Below are 25477 nucleotides of genomic sequence, written 5' to 3'. Positions count from 1 at the left end.
CTGAAACACTCCGAAGCGACACTTTCTACTACAATAAATGCAAAGATAATATATTGCTGTTTGTGAGCTATTACACACAGTAGGTATGGTGCTGCTTGTGACTAACATCTCCCTTGCCGATTACATCACACATTTCCACCTTGTTTATGTGCTCAGCGCATTACAGCAGGTGCCCAACCTTTGTGTGGGTGTGGAAAGATGGTGGTACTGGTTGACATGCTGGTACTACGGCCCGGTGACTCCACTGCCGCCCGCATGCCTGTAACACAGAACGTGAGAACAGGATGTTACAAAGAGGGGAAAGTAATAGACCACACAGCACAACACTTACAGTACAAGTGCGACACATCCAAGGGACGTGATAACTGTGGGTCCCTCTGCTTGGCATGCCTGCAGCCTGTAGGATCAGTGCTGGGCAGGGCCAGTTGGAACCCAGATCTTAGGGTCTCCTGCTCCTCAGGTCATAATTCATATCCAGTGGACCATATCCAGATATAAAAATACTCTTTAAAATGTACTGTTTCATTCGACCCATAAACATGCTGCACCTGAGAGTCTGCTAAATCTCGGGCTCAGCATTCCGTCTGTTTTCAGCATAAACAAAGCAGCAGTAGTTATAGAGATCCTGATCAATCAAGCTGCATTACTAAGTCATTAAGTCTGAAAACAGTCTGCTTTAAGAGCTTCATTTTCCCTTATTAATGTTAAGATGTCTTCTCTTAAAAACAGTCCCAGGTAATCACATCTTTTATATCTGGTTGTGACAATTTCAGGGAGGGGAAAGGATGCAGGTAGTTGGTTCTCCTGGTAACGAAATATAAGATTAACACGGATTCCTGTTGTCCTGTTGGCACATGGCCACTGAGGACTACTCAGCAGAAATACATAAGCACAGAGTTTCCACTGAAAAAGTCCTCTGTATCTATCTGTAAAACACATCAAAATGACTTCATGCAGCACTCTGCCCATTCTCCACTTCAACAGCTTAACAATTCTGCTTCCTTCAGTTCCACTGTTTGTTACCATTGAATTTTGCTCAGTCTTAAAATTTAACGAGCCGCCTTAAATCACTGTTGGTTATTAAGAATTCTGGCAACCCAAGGCCATCGATTATTACCATCTATTAACTTCTAACTGCCTCGTTAATTCCCTTTTGTGTGAGAGTCAAGCAAAACAAGACTTGACTTAATATGTACAGTGTATATATATATATATATATATATATATATATATGAAAACCATTCTGCAGCCCAAAAAAGTTCCTTAAACTACATGAATGTTATTCTCTTTATACTGATGAATTACGAAATAAATAAGGTCACAATTATAAATTATGGGTCAATGTTTAAAACTGATGATTACAGCTTCAGTGTATAATTTAATAAAAAGAAAAAATACAGGAACGGAAGAAACAAACAAGCACATTAAACATCTAACAAATGTAAAAAAGAGACTGAAGCTTGTGTGCTGGCTGAAAGTTCTGGAAACAATTAGCGAGGAACAACATAGATGGAAGAAAGACAGGAATGAGCAAAAACCAAAATACTTCAGACAGAAACTCGCTAATATTCCCCTTTGCTTTCCTTCTGCCTCCTACACTTTTAATTATGAGACCCAAAGCTGCGCTCGGCTGTGAGCTGTTTGTAAATCATTTGGCAAGTGGAAGCTCGCCTGGCCTTCAGCAAGTGACTCCATGTTTAGCATTTTAAACCTTTTTATGGTTTGGCATTTTTAAACATTTCCGTAACGCATTTAATTACCACCCTCCCCACCCCCAAACACACATACTCTCACCTGCAAAAGCACTAAGAGAGATGAGAAGCCGTTGACATGTATATTTGCACAGCTACTCATTAAAATACTGTTGGCAATGAATTTGAAGCCAGTTTCAATGTTTTGTTTTTATATTATATATAAATCTTCACAAAAAAATCGACTAACTATAGTTTAAGATAAACTTAATTATATTTGTCATAATAATGTGTTAAGGTAGTGAAGTTAATTCAGTAATCATAAAATATAATTTAAGAGTCATGCAATGTGTTTTGAATAATAATAATAATAATAATAATAATAATAATAATAATAATAATAATAATAATAATAGGGGCGGCATGGTGGTGCAGTGGTTAGCACTGTTGCCTCACACCTCTGGGACCCAGGTTCTCCGCCTGGGTTACATGTGTGTGGAGTTTGCATGTTCTCCCCATGTCGTTGTGGGGCGTCCTCCGGGTACTCCGGGTTCCCCCCACAGTCCAAAAACATGCTGAGGCTCATTGGACTTGCTAAAATTGCACATAGGAATGCATGTGTGAGTGAATGGTGTGTGAGTGTGCCCTGCGATGGGCTGGCCCCCCATCCTGGGTTGTTCCCTGCCTCGTGCCCATTGCTTCCGGGATAGGCTCCGGACCCAGTAAGATAAGCGGTTTGGAAAATGGATGGATGGATAATAATAATAATAAACAAATAGACTAGTTCCCATTGGGTATGCATTTGGCCCTGTCCACTGTTAGATTATTACTTAATCGGCCGAAGACGCCACCAGCAGGTGCAAGCTGGGATTGTTCACTGGGATTGCTGAAGTCGCAGTCTGAATGCTATATGTAAACACACATGTTTGTATTCAAATATTTCCATGGGCATAAGCCTAATCCAATCAATGACAACCTTGAACCCTACCCAGTACCAACCTTAACCATAAGTAACCAAACAAAATTCAAGGCTTTTGTCTTTATTTTACTTTGATTGCAGTGACAGATTTTTACAGATTTTACAGATTTTTCACCTTGTGGGATATAAAAGGATGGTCCCCACAGTGTCAAAATAACAGTTTTTTTTTATCACATTGTGGGGACCTTTGACCCTCACAATGCACTATATACATACCCCCCTACACACAGGTATCTGTCGATTGCATCTGCATTTAGGACTGAGACCACTGGACACAAGTCAATTTGGGCATAACTCAACTCACTAGTTACGGGGGAGAGGCAAGACATTAAGACCGAAACCAAATTTTCAGTTTCATTCATTTCCTAATTTACGAGCCTGTGTAAAATATACATTGTTTTGCAAACTCCAGCTTGGCTCTTCCCTGCTTCTCATTGATGAACTATATATGTTTGCTTCCTTGCTTTATACGTCTTCAGTCCTGCTTCTAGAAGCCTGATACGAAAGGTCCTATTAGTGTATTACCCACCACTGAATGTTTCCATTCTTGAGATCATCCTCTGATTTATGAGGCACTGCCAGGTAAGTTGATGATCATCTCTGGCATTACAAAGTGGTTTCTCCCCTTTTCCTGGCTGGCTTATGATCAGTCCCAGTGTCTGTCGCTTCACCTTGTTCTTGTCTTAGAAATTTTGTACCTCGAGGCAACCTGCCATGTAGCCAGGATTTAAAGATAGAGACCCATCCATCCATCCATCCATCCATTTTCCAAACCGCTTATCCTACTGGGTCGCGGGGGGTCCGGAGCCTATCCCGGAAGCAATGGGCACGAGGCAGGGAACAACCCAGGATGGGGGGCCAGCCCATCGCAGGGCACTAAAAATAGAGATTTTTTTAAAATATAGTCGTCTCTTATTTTTTTTCCAGAGCTGTATGTGTGTGCATTTATATATGAATAAATGAATAAGAAGAAACAACCTTCTGAAATTTTATTAGGTGATTTGAACAAACACTTATGTTACAGCCTTGTCCATGTCCCGATTGTAGTTCTGTGTTGCTGTTTGCTATTGGTGCTCAAGTCCTTCAGAGGTGCCCTGTAGTTTGTGAGTCGGCCATATCATGAATCATATAGCAAACGCAGGGTTGAAACCAGGAGTGTTGTTAGGTCCGTTTTAGCTTGGCGTGAGCCTAGCTAAAATGTTTTTAGACCCCCCAAATAAATGTGTATTTATTGGCTTAAATCACAAATAGTTTGCCATCAGCCCCCCCCTCGTAAAAACTCAGCCCCCCGTCCGTTCATCTCTAACTATTTCCCTGGTTGAGGCAAAAGGCAGACGATCGTTAAACTTCTTTTCAGCCGCAGTAAACAATTCATTATAGAAGCCTCCTCATTAACCTGAGAAACTGGTATCGTTAGTGATGAGCTGATTTTGCTTTGGTTCTGGTTGGGTTACGCTTCTGGCCTGCTATTCACGGCTTCATAAACGGTTAGATAGCCATTTACCAAAGTACAAAACTAGACAGGATGCTGTTCGAATGATGGCAATACAATAAATGCCCTGGACAGACCCTCCGCCTACCTAATCCTTACTCTTCCTACAGCCCTCAACCTCTACAGATTCTGGAATTACTGGATGGATCAACTGGAAATGTAAACGTGAATGGTATCTTCTGAACTCAAAAGCTAATCCTAGCTCTGACATGCAACTTTGAAACTACACCTATTAATTTACTGTACATTCTACTTACATGCCAATTTGCACCAATTGGTTAGCCGTATTTGTTTGTGTATATCTTAATGGTCATGCCATAAAGTTATTTTTTGTTATTTATCTTCTTATATCTATCTAAATATATATCTAAATATTTATATTTCATTTATAATTCATTTGCACTCTGACCAACATCTTCTGTGATATAAAAGTAAGAACAGATACACCGATGGCAGATATGGGGTCCAGGAGGCCCGTTTTTTCTTTATTTCGTGTGCACAATGTACTATATTGTGTGCACATTTTTTTGTGGTCTCAGTTTGCTATGTAGTGATCTTGACTTAATTAAGTTATGCTCATGTTCTGGTTATTTGTGTCCTTGTCTAAAGAAATCATGCGTGCGAAGAAAGAAGCTGAAGCGAAATGCACAAATACTATGGGTTTTATGGTAGTAAACTTATTCGCTCAAATCTTTGTAATAAAGCTGTGTCCCTTTCCAAATTTGGACATACACTGTTAGATCTGCCATTTGGGTTTATGGTCATCTAATTCTCAATACTACACATGCTAATAAGCAATTCATTTATGAATATCCTAACCATTCCAACTTTCTTCACCTGTACTTTTTTAATGGAAAAAACTACACATGGTAGTTATTTAGTTACCATTTACATATGTACATATCATGAAGGTTCTTATGAATATGCTTTGTATTTTAATTCAGTAACAATTTATTTATTACTAGCATTTGCACACTTCAAAACGACATGTGCACAGCTTGACTGCACTTCCAAGACTTTTGGAGTGATTTGTCTCTTTATTGTCTGATTTGTCTCAAAATTCTTTACCCTTGCAATGTGCCTGCAGTGGTTGAAAAACCACTTTTACAGTTTCTGTCTCCTCACGTCCAGGTGTCTTCTAGAGCCTCCCCTAACTTCTTTTGCTGCCGCATGATGTTGCAATTTCATATTGGGGGCAATTTTCCTCAAAATAAAATAAGGTGTAGATCTTAAACGTTTTTCTGAAGCAGTAATAAGATCTATCAATACTTTTTGACTGATCACGTCCAGAAGGTTAAACGTCATCTGCTTTCACTTTACTCTTTGCTACCACTAAGCGGCATTGCTTCAATTTTGGGAAAGTTTGTTTCAAAATTTGTTCAGTTCAGTTTGTCACCAACAGAATGTGTCTACAAACATCCTTCAAAAACTTAGTGAGTAATCATGTTAACAGTGTCAAGTGTCTGAAACCGCCCTTTTCCTTTATATCACTATATGATGTTGATTCAATCTTTGTGCAATCTTTCTCAAAATATGATGCAAAATGTGCCTGCAAAGTTTGAAAAATACCCATGAAATACTGTTAACAAGTTAATACTGTTATCTTGTTAACAAGAATGCATCTGCGGCAGCGAACCAGTACAAAAACATGTATATATTCCCTGTCTGGGGAACACGATAACATATATAATACTATATACATATAATGTGATATACAATAATTAATTAATCACAATTAGTCATAAATTGTTTAGCAAGAAAGTCAATTAATTACAAAACGTTGTGTAACTGCAGCGACATATTTTTGCTTTTATAATTTATCAATATATAAATAAATTTGACTTGTAAGAATATTATACGTAGTGGAACATTGGAATATAAACTGACACAGGGCAGCCAAAGTCAACTTACAATCCTTGTTGTTTTTCGGAGCATTCTGACAGGAGTGACACACCATCCCATAGATGTTTCGTGGGCGGTTCTCCAGAATGTAATATCTGTGGATGGGGGGGGGGGGGGGGGGGGGCACAGCAAATTAAAGAAGGGCTTGGTAACGGCGTGGAGCAGGATTTTATGGACAGTTACTATTGGATAGTGCATCAGATTGTTTACAGCCCTAAATTGGACTTTTGTTGGAAGCACTTTTTTCTTTAGCCAGCTTTTCTCATTTACAGAGTTGTTTTCCCAGAATCAGTGGGAGGCTATAAACCTTCACATGGAGATTGCAGTTGCTACTTGCCACATACATGGAAAAAGCCTAATGAATCTGTTTTCTTCCCTAATAGAACTGAATGTCAATGTCCAGCTTTGCAGTAAGCAAATCCTGAACTGTATACACTTTGACCACATTGAGCCTTAACGATGTTGCCATTTGATTGCAATTCTGCAAGTACTCCTCTTGTATTATGCTTTTGTGAGAATCATTACCAACTCAACAGGGTTTTTTTTAACAGAGAAACGGCATTGATTATTTTATTGGTTATTGCTTTAATAATTGTTTCTATGTCGATGGAGCCGACATAGAAATGCAGCTATTTGTTGGCTAGAGAAGACCCGCCTGAGTATGGTGTCTGCAGCAGAGGTTGATCACTGTTCCCGTGGAAACCATTTCTCAGCCCTGGAAGCCTTCACGGATTTAGGAATTCAATACAGAAATGGAAAAAGCAGAAAATACTAAGCACTATAGTGAATGTAAATTGTGTTTTCTCTTTGGTAATTTACAACTATGGAACCAAGGTGAAAACATTGTTTTGTCACATGCTGGTTTTTACTTATAGTAATGATACAGCCTGAAATAGTACAAATCTAACTGCCATGTTTTTAAAAGACACTTTTGCAAAAACAGTTTGGGGGGAATTCCGAGTGGAATATTTAGAACCCCACCATTCAATTTTCCTAAAAGCTTGGCTGTATATATTTACTATTAAAGCGAATTAAAACCAGATCTTGTGATTTAACAGGGAACATTACAGTGCTCTGACATGGCCCTTGTGTAACTGCCTGTGTCAGAGATACAGAGGCTTTGATCCAGTACAGCCAACTCTTTTCTATTATTACCATGTCCTCCTTTGAGCACATAAGAGATGGAAAACTGAAGCTGGTACCGTGACCAATTGAATGCGTGTGAGTGTGGCATTGGTCACACCCCCCCCCCCCCCCCCACCCCGTGGCTGCATGTGGAGACGCGGAAGGTCCCGACAGGGTGGTCTGCCATGTCATCTGTGATTCATGGCTCAGACGGGGTCGCGCTGCATTTCACAACCAGCGCATCACTGCACAGAGTAAATACATGCCAATGAGCTGGAGCGCGCGTTCTTCACAGTGCAGAGCGCGTAGCACAAAGGATTCTGTGTCTGGGAATCGCAGTCCAGATTCGTGAAATTATGATTGACATAGGACTCCAGATCGCTGCGCTTTGACTTGTTTTGAAATGCTAAAGACTAAATGCAATAAGTAAACACCGAACATTTAAGTTTGCTTTGCATTTATGGTCTTTGTAATTTGAGTTTTGTAAAATAAGATTTATTGCTATAACAAGAACAGCGTCCATAGACACGCCAGCGTTGGTTTCCCACAGGCAAATGTGTGGCCATTCACTGGAAGCTCAGTCTAGCTGCTTTAATTCCTAGTCGACTCATTCACAGCATGAATGTTTGTTTTTTATCTAATTTAAAATGTCGCTTTGGACAAAAGCATCTGCTAAATAAAAATAAATGTAAATGAAAGCTTTGGTTTTATCAGTAGGGGCCCTGCTGAGTATCACTGGCTGACTATACACAGGGTCTTTTGGAAGTCTATCACTTTTCAACCATGAGTATACAGACTTAATATGGGTAAGCAGGACTTTGGCCTGACACCAATTTTTTTTTGTTTCATTCCCTGTTCTTTGTCGTCCAATTGTATGTCATTAAATACTGAGACACTTATTTTATTAACTTGTCTGCATGCTGTATACATAGGAACAGAATCCAAATGACCTATTGCTCAGTACAAGCGCAATACATCCTGCCAACATGCAGAATATTCATAAAAACAGATCTCTATGATTAGAATCTTTGGGAGCTTATTCTCGCAGTGGGGGGTGAGTTACCCTGGCAGGCAGGATCCGCACTCGGCGTCGCTCTCCATCGTTCCCGGCGTCAAAACGGTGGCACGGTACAAGGCGTCACAGTCCTTGTGTCGCCTGCAGATCTCGTACTTCCCCTTGGAGAACTTGCCCGCCGGACACGGGACACAGTCGTAGTCGTCGTCTTTCACACCGTAGCCGCAGTTCTGAAAGGGAACCACAATGACAGCAAGGCTCAGTGGAAACACATACCGTGCATAGATAGTATTACACCGACACATGACTGCAAACATCTTCATAGATGGGCAGAAAGAAGTAAATAACAGACAAACAGTGAACTATTTGCCTCCTTTGTATGACACTTTCGACAAAAGTCTGCTAAATAAATAAATGCAAATGCATAATTTTGTCAGTTACATTCAGATCCCAGAACCAGAGTGAATTACACCAGGAAATGTTTTTTGTACAAAATATATAATTGTAAACATTCCGAAAGCTACTCTCAGTGGAAATGCATTTATGTTAATAGAGGTCTTCCCATTTGAAGGGCATCATCGGCTTCAGAGATATGTTTTTTTAAATCCAATTTGCCTTGTAGATCCTGTACTAACCAAGGACTGCTTAAAAAGTCACCGTACCCTGCACACATCCTAAAAACCAGATGGAAAGATCTCTGAGCATTTTGGTTTTACCACGTTTTGGTTTTTGACAGCCACCCAGATTACATCCACAGTGTTAAATCACTTTGCAATTTCCGGTGCTGTAAGTGTGTCATTTAAAGAACAAATCCTTCAATTTCTGGTAAATTCAATTTTATTATCACAACATAGTTCCATCACTTTTGTTTAATAAATTGACTGTCATTGCAAAAATGTTACCCAGGTTTACAAAATGAGGTAGAAAAAGTGCCAACAGATAATGTTGTTTCCTGGTTTCTTTTTCCTGAGATGCTTTAAATATGAGGTATTATAAAAACATTAGGCGGAAAATATTTGTTTGATGACTTTGCCAAAGTGTGTATCGCGGTATAGGAATGGTAAGTATCTTATCTGCAGGCTGATTGATCACGGGAAAACATGACTGATCACAGGAGTCACTGTAAAGAGAAATGTTTCCTGGCCTGGTATTCATTCCCTTATAGTTCCGCTTGAAATAATATTCTTACAGCCCTGTTTTTTCCCTTGACATCTTGATATATTTGGATTTAGTTTCATACTCTTTAAAGCTTAAAATAAATAGCAAGATCATTGCAAAAGCTACATATCAGCCTTTCATCCATATTTTGTTACCTTGTATTATTGACCTAAGCAGAAATACAGCAATTTGAAGTTGTTTTAAAATTCCATGCTCTGTTACTCTATGTAATTGGATATAAATTAAGTAAATGTTAAATATGTGGACTGTTCACAATAGTTACTTGCCCCCCCCCCCCCCCTCCGAGTGCCTGAGGTGCCACAGCTCACAGTGAACTGTGTTTACTATATGAATGATGACAGCAGCATGGTATCACCTGTAGTTAACACAGGCGGTGTCACTACCTGCAGACCTACCAGGCACATGGGTGATGATGTCACTGAGATAATGACCTGACAGTCCCTGTCAAAGCTGTCGACCACAGACAGCTAGTGTCCCCCTGGCGCACAGGCATGTAGGTATTAACCACACATTTCTGGCTAGACTTTCCATGTGTGGCTCAGCAGGTTAGGATGCTGTACTTCTGATGGGAAGGAATTTTGTTTGAATCCCAGGGCCGGCAGAGTAATTTAATACTTGGGCCCCTGAGCGAGGCCCTTATCCCCCAATTGCTCTAGGGACTGTCTGACCTGCTGTATCAAAATACCAAATAAAAGTGGTTGCGAAATAAATGCAAACAGTCATCCGGGAGAGTTTCCTAAATGAGAATGCTATAGCTATTATTTAAAAATGGAATGTTCAAACTGCTGGCCGGGCTTTATGTTCCTACTAAGGAATCACGTATTAGGCCTTTAAACTTCCTTAAATCTGAATATATGTAAAAAATACTACACTTTGCAAGATTCTTTGTAATACAGTAAGTAGGGGGACAGAGCAGTTATGAACATAAGCTTGAGACCGGAAAGATGTTGGTTTAAAACCCATGGGGGCGTTTTGCGGTATCCTTGTATAAGGAATTTCTTTGGTATAATATTCAGGTTTAGAGTATAATTGCTGCCTTGTATGAAACCATGAGGTAAGCAGCTTAATGTAAATATGAGAAGCGAAGAACAAGCTGTTGGGTCTCGGCTGCCTATGTAGAGGCGGCCTGCCGTGCAGCGTGCTGCCTGCCGTCACACGCCTGGCCTGCTTTCTAATTTACATCACTTTTCATCAGCACCATTTGATGTGCAGACACTGACACTGTTTCACAGAGACTTTAAAGGCAGGAAACCTGAGTCTGGCTTTTTTGACTTACAGAGTAACAGGAAACAAACATTTTAATGAAAGGACACTAGTTCAGCACGCCTCTCCGGAGTAATTTAATTTCACAAGAAAGAATTTACCTATTAAATAATTAAGCCTAGATCATTTTCCCCAGAAACGTCTGCTCTAAAATAACTTTTTTTATTATTTAATTCACATTCTACTATATTAATTTTAATGACAATTTGGTTCAGTCTGGGGCAAGGTTGAAGCCATGGAGTCAACTGGAGGGTACCAAGGTTGTAATTATAATATATATTAGGGAGGACATTGTGAGCACATCTGAATATTGGGGTCACCCCCCCCCCCCCCCCCCCACCAGTAAATATTATAATTACAGCCTTGGTCTGGGGAATTATAACTCAATTTGTGTATACAATAGTATCAGAGAGAGTTGGATAACGGGGGGACACACAGCTTAATCAGATATAGACAATGGTTTATGTATGGGGGGGGATGAATGAAACCAAATTAAATATTGCGGGGTACATGTCCCCCCTCATGCCCCTGTGCATGTACTTGTGCCAATTGCAAAACAAAATGCACGAATATAAATTTCATATACAAGTGTAAAGCAACACTGATTCACAATATTTCTTGATTTTAAATGAGCCACGTCCTTGTTTACGTCATGTTAACGCGTGCTTTCAGTTTTGCACGTCACCTACAGTAGACCTAACACTGCAAAATGAATCAGCTTTGGAAACTGCACCTGCCTGACACCAGGATATCTTGTGCGAGACGTGACTTTAGTAAAAACAGATTTAAGAGCTGGACTCTGAGGCCTGGGAATCTGCGTGACCTGCGGAGGGGAAGATAATCTGAAGCATCATTTATGGGTTTCTCAGTAGGGTAACCCGATGATTTTCTTTTGAAGAAAGAGTTACGTTTTAGTCTAAAACAGGTTAGCGCTTCTTGGGTGGTCTGTGAAAATTGCTCTGAGGTGTGGGCCACGATTATCAAACACATCTTAGCGAAAAGACAAAAACATTCACCATTTCTCCGTTCCTTCAAAAAAGCTTGCAAAATAATCTGTATCTGGTGCCTTGATTCCCCATAATCGATAGTTTGTACATGACACCAATTACGACACTCAAATCCAGTCGCATAAATAACCAAGTTTTTGCAAGGGGATAAATCTGATTGGCATTTTTGTTTAATCTTTAGTAGATGAACAGGCTCAAAACACAATTCAGTTTGCAGCTGTGCAGTTACTATGTACTGCTGGATGGTTTGCTGAAGGAAGCTGTGGTTTGCTGGTTAAGGGTTTAAAAACAGGCTGAGGACCTGCCTGAAGCCGCTTCGGTTCATTAACTACACCACTTCAGGCGGTCTGCAGGGATGCTAAGCAGGGACGTGTGAGGGGACACGCCAGCCTTTGTAGAGGCACCGTAAGCTGGGGCTGCTCACCATGTAGGGCTCCTGGCCTGGCTGGCAAGGTGGACATGGCTGACAGCTCCCACTGGTCTGGTTGTAGAACTCATTCTCTCCGCAGCTGGAATACTCTGCTCTCAGGCAGGGCAGAGTGGACACCTGTGTGCATGGAGATGGTGAGGGAGCGGGCAGAGGTGCAGACACGCCTTAAAAATATCTCACGCAGCAGCAGCGGCTTGCTGTGTGGCTAAGTGGGTTGGAACTCTCTGATTGCGATCAGATGGTCGCTGGTTTAAATCCTGCTGGCAGAGTGGTAGCTGGCAGAGTGATTTCATTTGTGGGTCCCTGACTGAGGCCCTTAACCACCATGGATTGCTCCATGGATTGGCTGACCCTGTTCCTCAGTTGTATATCGGTTTGGATGAAAGTGTCTGACCTATAACGAAAATGCACGTGATCTGGTATGGAGATGTTTTACCCTTTTAAACCCCCTGAATTTTTTACACTTCATTAGTGGAGTATACTTCCATTTTTTATAAGCTGGACTATGTATATTTAATCGGTAGCAGTTTAAGTGATAAGGTTAAGTAAATCCATGGAGTGGTTTTGAGCTGACTTTAAGAAAACATTCAAGGTATGAAACTTCTCTCACCCTGACATACCCACAGACAGCAAGGAGCATAGCTACTGCTCAGATCCTACTATCGTCCAACCTGACCAATACCAATGCCCCCCCACCCCGCCCTCACAGCTTGTTCAAACATTCTCAGAGATACACGGTTCCTCAAGAAAAAAATAATGCTTATTTTATTTGTACCGTCTCAGCTGCATGTATTTAACAGATGCTTGAATCCAAAGCAACATGCATTTTTTTTTGCTGAATCGCAGCACCCTAACCCACATGCCGCCCCCAATCTTCAGATTTATCATTTCACAGAGAAACATAGCAACTAATACGCTCAACATGTTTGCTCTGCCTGGGTTAAGCGACAGACTTTGAGAGTTCCTGTGGAAAACACTGAATATGAACCACAATTCAGAATATCAACAAACAACAGATTAAGCTGGTCACCAACCCTGGACCCTGCACAACACGTTGCATACATCTGCAGAGCAAATCCCCTGATAAAGATATTCTCTTCTGACACTAAGTTTAAAAAAAAAAAAAAAGTTGATGCATGCCTGCCATAATAATCTCACGGCTCCCGAAGATGCCATTTATAAGTTATAATTACGAGAGCATAAAGTAAAATTAGATCTTGGGATATATGGCAAAATATTTCAAGTCAGCATCTGAAATAAAGACTGGAAGATTCACGACAGGTTTAAACTGCATGCTGATTATGATGTCAAACCTGCTTAGTTATTTGACAGCATTACGGTGAGGATCATCTAAACAGCATATCTGACCTTCTCAATCCTCTCACCTGGATCTACACGCTTCCTGCCAAAGCAGGTGAAGTTAGTGTGGAACTCACCAAGATGAAGAAGAGGAAGCGAGGCTGTTTCTGTTCTCCTTTATGAACCATCCTCCTGGCTTCTGAAGGAGAAGGAGAAATGATAGATTGAGGTAGGAGGTTATCTTGCTCTCCTTCTCCGCAGCACGGACTAGCTGAACGTTTACGTCTCGCAAGGAGACTTACAGCAGGCATCAATGAGGTCCACCGACTCTCTGGAGGTCATCAGGCACGTCTCCTGATCACCTTAGCGTTCAGGCGTTCAAGTACCTCTGTAATTCTCTACTCTACTTCCCTACAGCCTGACGTTTCTTGTTCATCGTTAATCTTCTCCGACACTATCAGACCGACCAGAAGAAAGACAACGTTTGTGCGCCCACACATGTGAGCAGAGCAGTGATAATAAATCGTCAAACAGGATTAAAACGCAACGCAGGACATCAGAGCTTCAGGTCTGATTGAAAGGCTGACTATTCATTTCCTGCAGACTGCTTGATGTGGCTACTCTGTTGCCTGTTGTATTGGCCCCATCTCTACCTTGGATACCCTAAGAGAAATCAAAGTCAGACAGCGTGACGCCGCTTTGACGGCCCGCAGCGCAAAATTAAACCCTGTTACGCGTCTCTGGAAATAGCAGAAGAAAAAAAACCTTCCTCAGTTTACCAAGAGAAGATATAGATAGAAATGTGCAGCCATTCATTTAATAAACATTCCTTTGATAAAAAAGTGAAAAAAGGTTGAAGAAATATAACACACACACAGGTTTGTAATTATATAATTATCATCTTTGTGGGGACTCTCCATCCATTTCTATGAGGAAAACTCTAACCACATCATGACGACCTTAACCCCTACCCACCCTAACCTTAACCATAAGTAACCAAACAAAATACGAGACTTTTGGCAATTTTATTTTTTTGATCGCATTCACAGACCTGAACAATGGTTCCCACAACATCAAAAAACAGGTTTTTATTACATTGTGGGGGCCATTTAGTCCCCAAAATTTAATATGAACCTAATACACACACACACGCACGCACCCACCCATTCCATGTGTTTCATAAATTTTACCACTAGCTAACTTTAATTAATTACACATTATTAATTCTACATTATTACTACTATTATTTCTACATTCCATATCCAAATAGGCCAATCGTGGAGACACACTTTTCATTAATATTTCAAAGATTGCACATTATATTCTTTTTAATGGTTATTAAATCATTAAAAGAGCATCACTGTTCTGTCCACACTAACGTGCCTAAGATGATAGATGGAGTTTGACTGGGTTCTAGTGATAATTCAGTATGTTGCACTAAGCTATTTGCACATTCTCGTGCTGGTGTTTACGGTAACGCTCACTGGGGTGGCAGTACAAGGCAGCAGGGGGACGCGTCCAAAATCTGACAATGCCGATGGCTCTTCATCCTCGCCCATGGGAAACTCGCTTTTCTTGGAAGAATCGCAGAATTACAAACAGTGCTGAGCTCTCCACTCTGACATTAACGTTCGGATGATTGCATCAGCTTTTTTGAAACAAAAGGATTTCTCATAAAACTGAGCACTGATAGGATGCCTTGGTTTATGTTACAAAATCATGATTAACTGTACGTAGGATGGACATATATATACACAAATTCAACGGGGACACCAGCTAGATTGTGAAATTTCAGTTTATGTCATTGATGTTTAAGAATTATTAACGTAACTCAGCGTCTAAAATGGAGATTATGAATGCAATAATAGGAGGCCTAAAAGCACGACTAGCTTCTTGAACTTCATAGTCAAGTCTCAGTAGTGAGCAAATATGGCCCTCAGGCTAGAACATTCCAACTCCTGTCAGTCCTTATGGACCCAGCAAAGGGCACTGGTGCTCTCTTGGACTTGGTGTACCTGTTACAGGGGGTCCACAAAGACATTTCATAAATATTAAAATATTAAAGCCCCTCCAATCCTTAGTTATTAGTCACTTAGTCCTGCTGTTGTATATTTCTAGTTGGGGGGGGGGAGGAGGGGGGCTGGTGATTTCCAGTTGGGGAGGGATCTTTGCTCTTTTATTCCCTTTCTCTGCCTTCCCCACCTATCGCTTAACACTCTACTGAATGTTGCTCCAAATATTGCTGAGGTAAAAAAAAAAAAACTATTAAATGTAGCAGATTAGCAGATTTTCCAGCATCTTTGCTCACTTGTGAAACCAAAACTTTAAAACATCGGCAATGCCTTCACTCACAGCTGCCGGCCTGAAGTTTAAAGGTGGCCCCAGACACCAACATCTGTTATGTTAATGTATACATAGCTGCAGCCATTTCGAGAAAACATTATTTTCGGACAGCATCCCAATCCAACAATCTCAATCTATCTGCCTTTTTTGATCAGTGGGATACTTTATGACTTCAGGCGCAATAAATAGAGTCTATTTGTGATAAAAATGTATACTGAGAAAAAAAAAGATATCAGGAGAAAAGAGAGACCCCAGTAAACATGAAGACACCCCTTATGCCTTATGAAGTCTCTCAATACTGTGCTTTCCCAAACCCTGTACAATACTATACACCCCTTCTGCTGGGGCAATATATAACTATTCTTCATAAGCCAGTCCCCCAGAAGAATAGGGTGATGAAAAAATGCAATCATACTGCAATAAATCATCCGATTCCGAATGCCTTCAGTGGCACATCTGTGTGCCTTTCACAGCACGAAAATATAGCCTAAAGATGTTCGCAAAAAAAAAAAAAAGTGAGCGTTATTACGACAGATATGATAATATTGAAACATCATGGACTATGAGGGAGGGGCCTGCGTACAACCTACGGGCAGTGCATTGCGTAGTGTGCTGCAAAGTATTTGTAAATTGTTACTGTGAGTAAGGAGCAATGGTAGGGTGTGTAAAATGCGCCCCAAGCCTCATGATGTGTGGTCGTTAGTGCTATATGCATTAAAAATCTTAGGGACACGGGAGAAGGAATAATTGCTCATGAATGCAATTTTTCTGCATTTGCCATGGGTAATAATAATTAGTCTGTTTCGTTAGCATATGCAATTAGAAACAGCTATTGGAGGAAAGGTGATCAAATGGGCGAATTAAATGACTGTATGTCGAAGGACACATTCCTTAAATTCCAGTTATCGGAACGCTTTACTGTTGCCTAGGAGACTGTCACTGTTGTTGCGTCATGTTCTCCTAGTAAATGGTAGATGCTTTGGTGGATGACTGTAGTGGATGCAAGAAAATACAAGTCTACACAATGTAATTACAAACTCATGTCATTCAGTTAGAGAATGGACCGGGGAGATGGATCAGGCCACACATGCAGCTACTGTAGTATTTTAGAGGACGTCTACGGAATATCTATGCGACTGTGGTCTGAAAGTCAAGTATCTTTCTTTGCATCTTCTGTAGGCTCTGAGACAATCAAGCCTTATCTGAATAAGAGAGGCTGTCTTACCCTCATCCACACCACACCGCAGTATATGCGGATTTTCGCTGCAACTCCCTAATTAGATTACTAATTAGAGGACTGATTGGCTGAAGAGTCCTCACACCTGGGTGTGAACAACTGACCTACAGGTTACCCCAAAAACCTGCATATACATCAGCCCTTTGTCAATAAGATTGGCAACCCCTGCTTTTGGGCATTAAACATTGTTTTTTCGTTTTAATATGATAAAAATTTTAATTGAAAGAATATAGCATATATACATATATAATAGCTTCTATCTGTACTTTTCTCAGTAAAAAAAATACAGAACATCAACAATTGTTGATTTTTTTCCCATTTTCATTTTTATAAAATGTAGAAAAATGACACAATTGAGAAAAACATTTCTTCCTTTCATAGTAAAGTTGTACCAGTTTGCTAAACGTCAGTGGTGTTTGGGGGAATCTAAGTTATGCAGGAAAATGACTGAGTCCCTGTGAACAGCGAACCCCAATCAACAGTTATGCTCGGCCACCACTATATTCCCGAAGTGTATCCTACCATTGCTAGAACAAAAGCAATTACTGCTGGTGGAGTTTCTGTTTTGTAAATATGATGTTCTTCATACCATATTTTTAGTTGGTTAGTTTGTTGTTTTGAGTTGGTTACCTTATTACCTAATGCAATTTTGATTGAAACACGGTCATCATAATGCGACGATGTTCCTCATTTTTTTGTAAAGATACGTAATACCTAAAGGCACCCTATAAAGATTTCAGTCCATTTACCACCTAAAAGTAATTCTGGAGAATTAAACTCTTACTAAGCTATTCGAGATAAACGGCACGATCCTTGTTAAGTCAAGTTACAAGGAGCCAAATAAAGGACAGAGGGTGTCTGTGAGATGCAGGAAAGGAATATGCTTTTGACGTGTCTTCTACAGGAAGTGAAGGGGCCACCATGGCCCCGGGCCCCCCAACCGCGGACACACGCCCCAGCGCAGATACAGGCTCTGGAGACGCGACTCCTCGGGGCTGGAATGCGCCGCCGAGCGATTGAGGAGGCTGTCAGATACCCGAATGCTCTGCCTGGGAGGCCCTGTCGGGACTTGCCATGTCTCAAAGGCGACCACAGGCTCCCGCGCCTCAGGTCATTAATCTTCTAACGACCGCATAATCTAAGCAAAATAGACAGAGTATCATTACCCTTATCATTAAGAAGCTTGAAATGTCTATTCCTTGGGGACGGATTAGAGGAGGGATATTATTACCTCTGTGTTAATCGGTACCTCTCTTCTGTTGTCAAATGAGAGTCCCAACTAAGAGTGAATTAATTGTACATATATAGATCTCATATTTGTGTTATACATGCCTTCCTTGGGATCTTCTGTTTGATATCATTCCTTTTACTTTCAATTAAATAAATTAACATTAATTAAATATCAGTCAGGTTCTCCTTTGTGAATGTGTTCCTCTGGGCTGACTGGTCACACTGTGAAGCCTCATTAATGGTTTCTGTGCCTCATGTTGTCAGTAATGATCACCATCAGCATGCACCTGCCGTGAAATGCTGCAGAACCATATTCTTTGACCTGATAATGCATTTTTTTTTTTTTGCAAATCGTGGAAATGAAAAGATCTCTTGAAAAATCTCAGTGAAGAAACCCAGTAAAATGTGATAGGTTTTCGCTCTCACATGAATACCACTGCAGCATTCACAGGGACTGGAATTTCAAAAAGTTTTGCTTCTAATATCATGTGAACACAAAGATCATTGTATTGATGAAAAGGATCAAACCTGAGTTTTGATCAAATTTAGGTTGTATAAGTCCTTCAGTTCAATGTATGAAGGTACCTAAACTTCATTAGGCAACTGAAATCCTTGCCGCTGTTAATTGAAGGTTAATTGTTTTTATATGAAATTGTTTAATGTTATATGCAGAGACCTGGGGAGAGCCGCAGTCCTTATTGTTACTGATTATATAGATAAATCAAGGGTCTTTTGTTGTTTCCATTTTAATGACATAATCTGTCCCTTTCCTCAGATTCAACCATCCTCAGTAAATAAAACCTTCAATGGCTTGGAGCAGATACTAATCCTGGCATGTTTCAAGAATTCCAACACAACACCTGACCTGTCCTTTGCCACGTTTTACCACAGCAGTTCTTCAAAATACCAAAAATGTATTTTGTGGGTCTAATTTTAACTGCTTCAGTCCTTTAAAAAAGCATTAGGTGTAAGATATAGAAGTTGTCTTGGATAACGCTCAGCTAAGCAGATGCAAACTATTTTCTGGCCTTGAATGTTTTTCCTACTATAGTAACAAAATGCAAACACATAAAAGATGACCAGTGATTGTTGCCATGTAATATTTACTAACTGACTAAACATGCGAGCCTGTCAAAGGAACTGAAACACCATATTTATATTTCTTCTAGCTGTACAAAAGGCCCATATTGTTAGTGCTACACTGCAAAATGCAGTGCAGCTAACGTTATTTGTCAGTAGCTCCACTGTCATACAACACAGAAGGCACAGAGAAATCCTGGTATATTTATTTAAATGCAAAAAAAGAAAAATAATGTGGTTAAGCTTCAGCTCAAGGAATTCCGCACTGATTTAATGTGTGTCCCTTAAGCAGAGAAACTGTGAATGTGAGTTTTCAGAGAACAGTGGCCAGTATTTCCCCTCCTAAAACAGATGAATTTGCTAAATATATTCATAGCTATGATCTTTGTTAAACATACATCAATATACAGCTTAATTATAGTTTTTCACTGAACTTCATACAACCGTAACATCAAACTGCATTTGTCTGTAAATCTGGGGACTGTCTAATTATCTAGATATTATTGAGTCCCGTTTTCTGTTTGACTTGTGATAACTGTAATTACAGTGTCTCCGTCGACTTCCCTCCGCAAAAACAAACGAAAACCACACATGAAAAGGAGGCGCAAAGCCTCCCCCCACCTTGAACTGTAGCCCCTGTCAATAATCTGTGTGTATCTCCTACAGCAGCTGACGAAAGAAGCACAAGTGCGTCTTTCACTGCTGTCTTACCGCTTGATCCCGCTGACTGCGAGCTGGCGTGAGGCCTCTTGCTCCGCCGGAATACTGCACTGAGCTTCTGCTGTTAAGGACGGCAGCAGAGATGTCTCTTTAGTGACTGTTGGGGTAGCTCTGGTTACTGACTCTAGCTCAGAGGAGAGACATACTAAGTTTTTGCTTTTGTCAGTCTGCAGAAACGTCATGATCCGTTCAGCAGGCATAAAAGTCAACAAAGCCATTTTGCGACCGAAACCCTAGGTAATGAGAAGCGTCTGTGAAATGTCTTTGCTAATTTTACGTACTAATGTCTCTTGGATGTTCAGTGCTTAATTTTGCAAACAGACCTAAAGTTATATTACATTCGAAAATGTATAAAAATGCAGTCTGTTCACTTTATTAAGCACAGGTTATTTATGTGTAGCGAAAGATGACATGGGTCTGTGCCAAATGTAAACATTTAATCTATACATTTCAGTTTCTCATATTATTACGACTTGATTGAGGACTGATTTTTTTATTGAATCAATTTACATACATGTGTTTCCTGTATGTATGTAAACTATATTTCCCCTAACTTGGAGCTTGTTAGATCTATAGCCTACTACTGTGTTTACTATTTTAAACATAAAATACTCCAACAGAAAGAGTCCGAAATGGACGGTTTCCATCGTTATTGGCATTTAAAAACAAAGAGACATCATCACAGGAGCAGCCAGACCGGGTTTGGTCTGTGTCCAGCACCCTGCAGGTCTTTCCCACCGGAACTTTGCTGAAACTGGACAATTATCCAGCACCATAGGCGATTCTATACCCTATTTAGAGGGCTTCAGCTACCCCCCCCCCCAAGTTATTAGCCCCCCAAGGGTGAAATCGCCCCTGATGAACACTACCTCGGCTGCACCGTCCTTTCCACAGGTGCGAACGGACCCGCAGAGGAAACACGGTTCGGTTCGGTTATATACCACGAACGCACCAGAGGGTCACTGTATTTGCTGTACCAGTCTTTTTCTATGCAGTCATTCTGCCAAACTGCATATATACCATAACCATACTCTTCAGAAAAACGTACACAATAAAACGGCTAAGCAACAGATATAAATCCATCCATCCATTTTCCAAACCGCTTATCCTACTGGGTCGCGGGGGGTCCGGAACCTATCCCGGAAACAATGGGCACCAGAAATAAATCCTAATATTAAAAAAATAACATTGTTATTAACAATGATGACGACCCTGATCGGTTACAAAATTTCAAAATACAATTTACTTAAATTACTGTAATGCACGAAATCGTTTAATGCGTGCACAGAATTTTAGCCTGAACACCACATTGTGGGTATCTAACATGAATTATCTAGGAAATTCCCTTTCAGTAATCCAGCCACATTCCATAAACGCTTTACCTGCAAGAGGGCTTTCCAAGGGATTGTGGTATGTATTTCCAGAAGATTTTCTATGGCGAAGTGATGAATTACTCCCACTGCTCCTTGGTGTTTCTAAGAATCTCAGTTTAAAGTCTGGAACTTCATCTTTAAGTTTTAACGTTGTATGGACTGGACTGAAATTCTACACTTATACGCAGAAATCAGCGACCGACTGTAACTACATGCATGTTCCTTATAGTTATAGCTCCTCCTAATAAAAAAGAATCCCCCTCCGCCCTAGAAATAAGTAACCTGGTTCAGGTAGAGGCGGCGGTTTGTTACTTTACCGCCATCTAGTGGCTAAACATCCCAAAGGCGCGTTTCAAACGCTCACTAGTAATGATTTTTTTAATTGAAACGCGTATGAAGGTTAGCATCGAATTTTCCCGATCCGTTTAGTACAAGTTAAATAATAAATGTCGAGGTGGATTGCCACTGAGGCCATACTAAAGTAATAAAATTCATCCCATATTTATTTGAATCACAGGCAGAATATTAAAATATACTGATTTTTAGGGATAAAATACAGGCACAGCGTAAGCAAGGTCGATTAACGGGCATTGATCAGTTGTAATGTTCTGTTGAAAGCGTCGATTATCCAACACGTTACGTGTGATAAATTGGGGCCGGGGGGGCAGCAGAGGTATCTGGACTGTATGCCAGCTGGGCCGATCAGTTAATCTTACAGGCAACATAGGGTTAGGGTGCCAACTTGCAAGTCAATTTCACTTTGCCTCTGATGGGGAGTGCTGGGGGTGATGCTCACCTTGGCTGCCACAGAGGCTACGACTAATGCTGGCTGGCAGTCAATCGCAGGAAAAATTAAAGATACAGTAAGACTAACTCTGTGTCAGTGAACCACAGAAAGATACCTATGAGGCTTGGGGAGGCCAGATTCAGAGCCCAGACGTGGATGTGTGCAGTAACTGGCCACGCACTGACCCACTCTGCCATCATAAAGGCGTCACACAGAGAAAGTTCACACTCTTTGAAAATCTCACCTGTCAATAGAAATCTTCCCGGTTCAATATAATCTTAAGAAAAATGATGAATCTCAGTATTCAGTAACCAAAATATCTCTCTAATGTGTAAACAATGACTGGCAAGTTCTGTAAAAGAATCAAGTGACAAGGTAACAGCCTCCCCATTTGCCTTACTCTAGAAGCAGAGGCTAGATATCTGTAAAACTCAACTGACACAGCCTTTAACAAATGCTATACGTCTTTTTCAATGCAGTTGTTGTACCAAACTGCATATATTTCATACCCAAGGGCATAAGTTTGGGTTGAGCATTGAGGGGCTTCAGGTTTTCACCCATTTAAAGAGTTCCAGGGTTACAAGCCCCCCCTCCCCCCCCAACACACCCACTTCCATGACCACACCCTAGTTGGAGTGCTAGTTATAGCGTTTGTTAGAGCAGGTTCAGGCATAGCTGGCACAGGGATTATTTACAGGGATTTAATCCAATTACTGTATATCATGCCACCTGAAAATCGGAATTTAAGTAACCTCTTCATTGTGCATGAAAATGAAAATAAACAAATAAACCTCAACTGAACTTGTTTCCCATATGTTATGCTGCAGGCAGTTAACCTATCTTGCAAATGCATATACAAATGCTGTATAAGGTATATTGCAAAGCACTTGTCATGTGTGTATTTTTAATTATTTTTGGTTTTGGATTAAATTATTAAGGTCAATTCATGGAGAAATTATGGCCTAATTTGTGTTTCTATCAATAGATATGACAGTTTCCAATATGTAATATGAAACTCTTCTCTTACACTTCTCAAACGTAGTTTCACTAATATACCCATGCCTTTTCTGTGCCGCTAATAGTGACACTAATTTAGATTTACTTGACACCAGGTCACTTTTAGTCCAAAAGACATAAAGGGGCTCAAAAACGCAAATTTTAAGAAATGAATTTCTTTTTTTATCACCTGGGCAGTGATAAATGTGATATTCAAAAGGTAGTTTCTGCAGGTCGCCCTGAATTAGATATCGTCCAAGGGTATTGATTCTATTATAAGCTTACTGTACTTGCACAATGCATTTGCGTAGAATTGGACGGGATGACGATAGCAAATTTGCCGCTAGGGGGTAGTGGATTACAAAACATTCACAAAGCCTTAATTGCATTGTCTGCTCACTCCGCCCTGCGTTTCTCCGACTGCTCCCGAAAGTGGTTCGCCAGCTACACGTTGGATCGTTTCATTGACAACGCTGATGGCAGGCATCAGATATGTTGATACCGATGCATTTCGACGTGTGGAGTATGGACTTCTTAAACGGTTACTCTATTATAGCTGTATGATGCTAGTCTGATTTATTTTTCCCCCTAAATTTCCATATTATTATTATTATTATTATTATTATTATTATTATTATTCATACTACTACTGCTGATACTACAGCTACAGTTATAGAAATGTATGCCGGAGTACTTTGGCATTGCGTTCATTGTACTTATTGTGCGATTCCAGGATGTTTAACTGTCGTGCACCTAATCTGCATCTGGAGTAAAGTTAAAACCCCGTTGTAGGGTTGCACCGCCAAGGTGTCGGCACCCTGGTGCAGGGTTTGTCGCACGCTAATGGAAAAGCGAATGGCAACTTTTCCCTGTCATAACCAGATAAACATGAAAATGTGACACCGGCAGGTCTACAAGTGACAACCAGCGACTACAATACCACAGCGAGCGATAATAATTCAGTAATATCGCATTGATTGATTCAAGTCACTCCTAGGGAAAGATCTTGCGCTTCTTGTCTGGCTGGAGAGGGGAGCAGAGGCGGCGTGCAGTCATTCATTCACATGATGATGTGGGAGAAGATCGGGGATCCGATGAGCAGCGGAACAAAGTCTCTGGGTTGATTTCACAATCACTGAGATCATCTGCAACATCAGACCGGGGTGAGCGTCATACCATGTCTGCGAAACAGCGAAAAAAAATACCCGATGCATAGAGAGGGGTCGGTGTTGTGGGATTTTTTTAAGCTTGGGTTTAAAAGTCTCCCAGACCGTCTTTCAGTGTAATTCCAGATCACTTTGGTGCATCGCTGCGCTGATACTACGAGCTGATGGTGTTGAATATCTGACCTCACTTTTTCCCCCCTGCACAGCTGCGTGAGAAGCGGCTCGAAGCCTGGAAAGGGGGGGGGGTTCTCTTATGAAAGTACCGCCAGCATGTACTGGTACGCCGTACGTGGACCGGGCAAAAGCGTTTGCTGGTGTCAGTATTGCTGAAAATGGACGAGTCGTCGCTCTTGGATTTACTGGAATGCTCCGTGTGCCTGGAGCGGCTGGACACCACCGCCAAAGTACTGCCCTGCCAGCACACCTTCTGCCGCCGCTGCCTGGAGAACATTCTCTGCTCGCGCAACGAGCTCCGCTGCCCCGAGTGCCGGATACTGGTGGATTGCGGTGTCGACGATCTGCCGGCCAATATCCTCCTGGTTCGCTTGCTGGATGGGATTAAGCAACGACCCAGGAACGGGGGGAGACCTGCGCTGACCGGGGTGTCTCTTGGATGTGCGGCCGGCATTGCAGGTTCCACTCCAGGGACACCGATCCGAGACCTACCGATTGCTTCTCGGGGCTCTCCGGTCAAGGTTTGTGGACTTTCGTCATTAACAACTTTGATTTGGATCTTATAGGAATTGTCCTAACTAATGTTGATCCAGATGTGGAGGTTATGCATAACTAATGACAGTTAATAAATGCGAAGTTGCGAATCACGCTATTGGTTTACTATTGCCACATCGGTGTTACTATGTAAATAGGTGATATCTGAGAAGCGGGTATATGGAAATTGGGACAGCAGGTCATGCAGAAGGAGGTAGGTGGTTGGTGTCTGCTGGCAGGTGTAAGAGAGGCCACCTGTAAGACCTGGGTGTCCCAGAGACCTATCAGTGGAGAATATCACGTACTGATATGCGTGGTTGAAGAACGTGGGCTGCTAATCTATTTCTATAGCGGTGCCTGTGGGAGTATCCATGCTTATGCAGCTGGGTGGACATAAAAGTTCTGCTCTGTCAAGCAGCCATGGTTCAGTGCCATGAAGAACCTATAGTTATGTC

General features: G+C 41.1%; 2 protein-coding genes across 5 annotated transcripts in view; one reads left to right on the top strand and one right to left on the bottom strand.

Moving 5' to 3' along the window:
- Nucleotides 1-21586, bottom strand: part of LOC125709473 (tumor necrosis factor receptor superfamily member EDAR-like) — a 29283-nt gene extending 7697 nt beyond the window's left edge. The window contains exons 1-7 of one of the 2 annotated variants that reach the window (XM_048977971.1): nt 21375-21586; nt 19984-20053; nt 13520-13581; nt 12078-12200; nt 8253-8434; nt 6074-6159; nt 179-259 (exon numbers count right to left, since the gene is read on the bottom strand). In XM_048977971.1, the coding sequence (XP_048833928.1) occupies nt 179-259; nt 6074-6159; nt 8253-8434; nt 12078-12200; nt 13520-13570 (523 nt within the window). In that variant the 5' untranslated portion in view covers nt 13571-13581; nt 19984-20053; nt 21375-21586. The remainder of the gene's footprint in view (nt 1-178; nt 260-6073; nt 6160-8252; nt 8435-12077; nt 12201-13519; nt 13582-19983; nt 20054-21374) is intronic. The other variant, XM_048977970.1, reaches the window with a different exon arrangement.
- Nucleotides 21587-23869: 2283 nt separating this feature from the next.
- LOC125709467 (E3 ubiquitin-protein ligase SH3RF3-like) overlaps nt 23870-25477 on the top strand; it is a 108474-nt gene continuing 106866 nt past the window's right edge. For 2 of the 3 annotated variants that reach the window (XM_048977950.1, XM_048977948.1), the window contains exon 1: nt 23870-25009. In XM_048977950.1, the coding sequence (XP_048833907.1) occupies nt 24647-25009 (363 nt within the window). In that variant the 5' untranslated portion in view covers nt 23870-24646. The remainder of the gene's footprint in view (nt 25010-25477) is intronic. The other variant, XM_048977949.1, reaches the window with a different exon arrangement.

Source organism: Brienomyrus brachyistius, chromosome 16 (assembly GCF_023856365.1).
Source record: "Brienomyrus brachyistius isolate T26 chromosome 16, BBRACH_0.4, whole genome shotgun sequence".
NCBI lineage: Eukaryota > Metazoa > Chordata > Actinopteri > Osteoglossiformes > Mormyridae > Brienomyrus > Brienomyrus brachyistius.
Note: the sequence above shows the minus strand (reverse complement) of the source record. Positions and strands in the feature narration are given on the sequence as shown.